The sequence below is a fragment of the Babylonia areolata genome, chromosome 31 (assembly GCF_041734735.1).
Source record: "Babylonia areolata isolate BAREFJ2019XMU chromosome 31, ASM4173473v1, whole genome shotgun sequence".
Lineage (NCBI taxonomy): Eukaryota > Metazoa > Mollusca > Gastropoda > Neogastropoda > Buccinidae > Babylonia > Babylonia areolata.
In genome coordinates, this window is record NC_134906.1 from 8,657,362 (window position 1) to 8,662,361 (window position 5,000).

A 5,000-nucleotide genomic window follows, 5' to 3' on the forward strand; every position below is an offset into this window, starting at 1 on the left:
AATATAGAAGATATAGAGGAGACATGATACTAGTTTTTAAGATAATGAACGGAATGGTCGACATTGATCATAGCACCTTTTTCTCTGCTAGCAAATCCCAAGTTACCAGAAACTCAGATACTAATCTTTACATAAAATATTGTAGAACAAATGTTCGTAAATCGTCTTTTAGTTTTAGAGCAGTGAAAGGCTGGAATGCACTGACTAACTCAACAAAAACAGCTAACACTATTAACCAGTTCAAAAATCTTATCGACAGTGATGAAAAATCTCTAATAAAACCATTTGATTTTGATCAGTGAACAAGAAACTTTTTCCTGGCGCATGTGCAACACTTGATTAAGACAATAGTGAAGGGACGTTAAAAAGCCAGAAGGCTTATAGGAAAGTCCCCAATCCTGTACCTGTACCTGTACCTGTGAATATCTCTGGTCCATTTCAGGAGCGGGCAAATCGTCGTTTGTTAACGGTGTGGCAGCCGCTCTTTCCGAGGACTGCTGGCATGAGTATGCCGTCACGGGGGATCTGGGCAAGGGGGTACCTGTCACCATTAGCAACCAGAGGTGCTGAGAGGCGGTGTTTGTGTGTGTGTGTGTGTGTGTGCGTGTTTGTTTGTTTGTGTGTGTGTGTGTGTTTGTGTGTGTGTGTGTGTGATTTGTGTGTGTGTGTGTGTGTGTATGTGTGTGTGTGTGTACGTGTGTGTGTGTGTATGTGGGTGTGCTTGTAATTGTGTGTGTGTGTGTCTGTGTCTGTGATTTTTATATATATTTTTTTATACATTTCTTTTCATTGTTGATCCTTCTCTTGTATGGCCTGTCACTGTATTTTCCTTCAGATTGTACACAGCCTACCATTCACTATAACACCACAACATAATAATAATAATAATAATAATAATAATAATGGTATTTATATAGCACTGAATCTTGTGCAGAGACAAATCAAAGCGCTTTCGCACCAGTCATCCACACACATACATAACTCTACATAACTCTAAAGCTGTAGAAACTAAAGACAAGGAAGGGCAGGCAAGGGAGGCTATTTTGGGAAGAGGTGGGTTTTAAGGCCAGACTTGAAAGAGCTGAGTGTGGAGACTTGACGAAGCGAAAGAGGAAGTTCATTCCAATCGCAAGGTCCAGAGACAGAGAAAGAACGGTGGCCAACAGTCGAGTGTTTGAATCTGGGTATGCGTAAACAGAGTGGATCCGAAGCCGATCGTAGTGAGCGAGATAGAGTGTAGAGGTGAAGGCAGCCGCTCAACCACTTTGTCGATAAATATGTCCACGAAATACATTTTCCTGCACCGCCCTTGTAGACACAGCTAAATATTAAGACTCAGACTCATTGTGCAGCATACGCTTGGCGCACAGAAAAGAACCCACACAGCAACAAAATGGTGGTCCCTGGAAAAAAAAAAATCTGTAGAAAAATTTACTTTGATAGTGAAACAAACATACTTGGAGACAGAAAAAAACAACAGCAAAATATATATATGGGTGGTGCTGCACTGTAGCAGTGCACTCTCCCTGGGGAGAGCAGACCATATTTAATAATAATAATAATAATAATTCATAACTTTTCTATGGCGCGATATCCAGTACTGATGCTGCTCAAAGCGCCTTACATCATCGAGCCAGATATAAATATAACATAAAACATAACAACAGCTCAATCCAATGCGTTCACAGAATGAATGAAAAAGCATGATCCACCAAACCATAAAAATGTCAAGTAAATAATGCTTAGATTAAAAAGAAATACATTCCTTAAAAACAAACATTTTTAGACACACAGAGAGAAAATTGTTGTGACAATAAGAAAACAATAACATCAAATTCAGCAACAAAATATTTGTTTCCCACTCATAATAATAATATGATCATAATAATATGCAGGCTTATATAGCGCAGTACCCCCATCTCAAATGGGGCTCACTGCGCTTTACGATAAGATACACAAATCTAAGACTAAGTGACATAAAAATATGTATAAAAAATAAGATAGAGTGAAAATAAAATAGAATAAGATAGAATAAAATAAATAAATAAATAGACGTAGTCTCACATCACATTTGCTAAAATACATATTTCAGACCATCTCACATCATGCTGGTTAAAATTTACATACTTCAAACTAAGTGACACACACACACTGTTCTTTCTCTGTCTCTGGACCTTGCAATTGGAATGAACTTCCTCTTTCACTTCGTCTAGTCTCCACACACAGCTCTTTCCAAGTCTGGCCTTAAAACCCACCTCATCCCAAAATAGCCTCCCTCCCCTGCCTCATCCTTGTCTTCAGTTTCTTAAGTTTTAGAGTTATGCATGCGTGTGAATGACTGGTGTGAAAGCGCTTAGATTTGTCTCTGCAACACAAGATTCAGTGCTGTATAAATACCATTATTATTATTATTATTATTATTGACTCATTTGTGTAAACAAAGTGAGTCTATGTTTTAACCCAGTGTTCGGTTGTCTGTGTGTGTGTGTGTGTGTCTGTGTGTGTGTGTGTGTCTGTGTGTCCGTGGTAAACTTTAACATTGACATTTTCTCTGCAAATACTTTGTCAGTTGACACCAAATTAGGCATAAAAATAGGAAAAATTCAGTTCTTTCCAGTCATCTTGTTTAAAACAATATTGCACCTCTGGCATGGGCACAAAAAATAAAAAATGAAGCCTAATTATATGCAAACTGCATTTACTGTTATATTTATATTTTTTGTATTCTCTAAACTTGGCACTTTGATCTGATATTCTGACACAACAATAAGATCAGTCATTATTATCATTTTTTGTTCAAACAGGAACTTCTTTTGCTAAGCAAGCATGGAAGTTTTATTTATTTTGCAAACGTTTTGGCGCAGATAGTAAAAAAAAAGGGAAATTACTCTGTAATTAATGCTAGGGGACTTAATTTGCCACAAAGTGAGTCTTGAAACCCTTGCCTCTCTTGTTATTATTATTACTGATCAGGGTTCGAGGTCCTGTTTTGGCTCGGCGTTGAGTCCTCGGGGGAAAGGCATTTGATTCCTGACTCCTGATCTTTTCCTTCACTCCACCCAGGTGTGAATGGGTACCTGTTTCGGTCAGCAAAAGGTTAAACCTGCAGAAGCGAGATGATCTCAGGCCCCCCACCTTCCTGTGCCGAACCCTGGACAACAGAGTTTATGAACTCACAGCTTCGATGGGCGTCAAAGGCTATGAGCCCTTGGCAAAGTGTTGGCTACTGTTTAAAGGCAGTTTCAGGCTATGGGACCTTTAACCTTTAGCCTTTTACCTTTTTTTTTTTCCATTTCACCTATCCTTCTGTCATCATATAAAGTCAAAATCTTAAGACTCCAAGAGGTTTTGCGTGAAAAAATGTGCAAAGTTTTGAATGGTCTATTGTTTATGAATACACAAATCGAAAAATCATGATTCAGCATGTGCAAAACTGTGCCTTAAACCAAGCAATGTTGGTGAAGAAAGTGGATATGTTGAAATATATATATATATATATATATATATACAAATGATATGTTTTGGGTGGAGTGGATGTTTCTCTTCTTAATTGATGACTGTTTCAAATGATTTATTCATACTCGTAGTAGTTTTTCCATCGGAATACTATGCTTGTATTTTTTTTTCTTTTTTGTTTGTGTGTGTTTCAACCATTTTGTTCCCCTATCCTGTCTCATGTATGAATAACATTAGAATTTCTATGTGGTATCAAATTGGAAAATGAATTTAAAAAAAAAAAAAAGAAGATAAAATGATAATCTTCTGTCATCAGACGGGTCAAGTGCACCAACGATCGAAAAGAGATTCATTTTTATGTTTGCTTTTTTGTGTTTCGTCCATTTTGTTCCCCTCCTCCCCTCCCTCTCCTTCTCCATGTATATATTTACGTGAAAATTTCTGTGTGTTATCGAATTGGAAAATAGAATTAAAAAATGTTCAAAATAAGATAAAAAACCTTCTGTCATCAGACTGGTCGAGCACGCCAATGACCGAGAAGAAACATTCTTTTTTTGTGTTTGCTTTTTCATGTTTCGTCCATTTTGTACCCGCCCACCCCTCTCCTTCTCCATGTATGAGTTTACGGTAAAATTTCTGTGTGTTATCGAATTGGAAAATAGAATTAAAAAATGTTCAAAATAAGATGATAACCTTCTGTCATCAGACTGGTTGAGAACGCCAATGACCGAGAAGAAAGATTCTCTTTTTGTGTTTGCTTTTTCGTGTTTTCGTCCATTTTGTACCCCCCCAGGCCCCCGTCACCCCTCCGGCTCCTTCCCCATGTATGAGTTTACGTTAAAATTTATGTGTGCTATCGAATTGGGAAATAGAGTTAAAAAATGTTCAAAATAAGATGATAACCTTCTGTCATGAGACTGGTCAAGTGCACCAACAACCCAGAAGAGAGATTCTTTTTTTGTGTTTGCTTTTTCGTGTTTCGTCCATTTTGTACCCGCCCACCCCTCTCCTTCTCCATGTATGAGTTTACGGTAAAATTTCTGTGTGTTATCGAATTGGAAAATAGAATTAAAAAATGTTCAAAATAAGATAAAAAACCTTCTGTCATCAGACTGGTCGAGCACGCCAATGACCGAGAAGAAACATTCTTTTTTTTGTTTGATTTTTCGTGTTTTCGTCCATTTTGTCTCTCCCCCCCTCCCCCTTCCCCCTAACCCTCCCTCTCCTTTCCCTTGTATGTGTTTACGTTAAAATGTCTATGTCATATTATATTTGGAAAATGTTTAACCCTTTCACCGCTAGTCAATTCAGAGTGCAAAATTCCCTTGCGCTATAGTTTCAGTTTCAGTTTCACTTTCTCAAGGAGGCGTCACTGCGTTCGGACAAATCCATACACGCTACACCACATCTGTTGAGCAGATGCCTGACCAGCAGCATAACCCAACGCGCTTAGTCAGGCCTTGAGTGCATGCTTACATATTTGTGTACCTATGAAGGGGATTTCATTTTACGTAATTTCGCCAGAGGACAACACTCTCGTTGCC

At 38.2% G+C, this 5,000-nt stretch overlaps 1 protein-coding gene across 1 annotated transcript in view; it reads left to right on the top strand.

Moving 5' to 3' along the window:
- The window catches only part of LOC143276106 (uncharacterized), a 22,925-nt gene that overhangs the window by 5,404 nt on the left and 12,521 nt on the right, over positions 1-5,000 (top strand). The window contains exon 3 of the mRNA XM_076580501.1: positions 443-563. Within this exon, the coding sequence (XP_076436616.1) occupies positions 443-563 (121 nt within the window). The remainder of the gene's footprint in view (positions 1-442; positions 564-5,000) is intronic.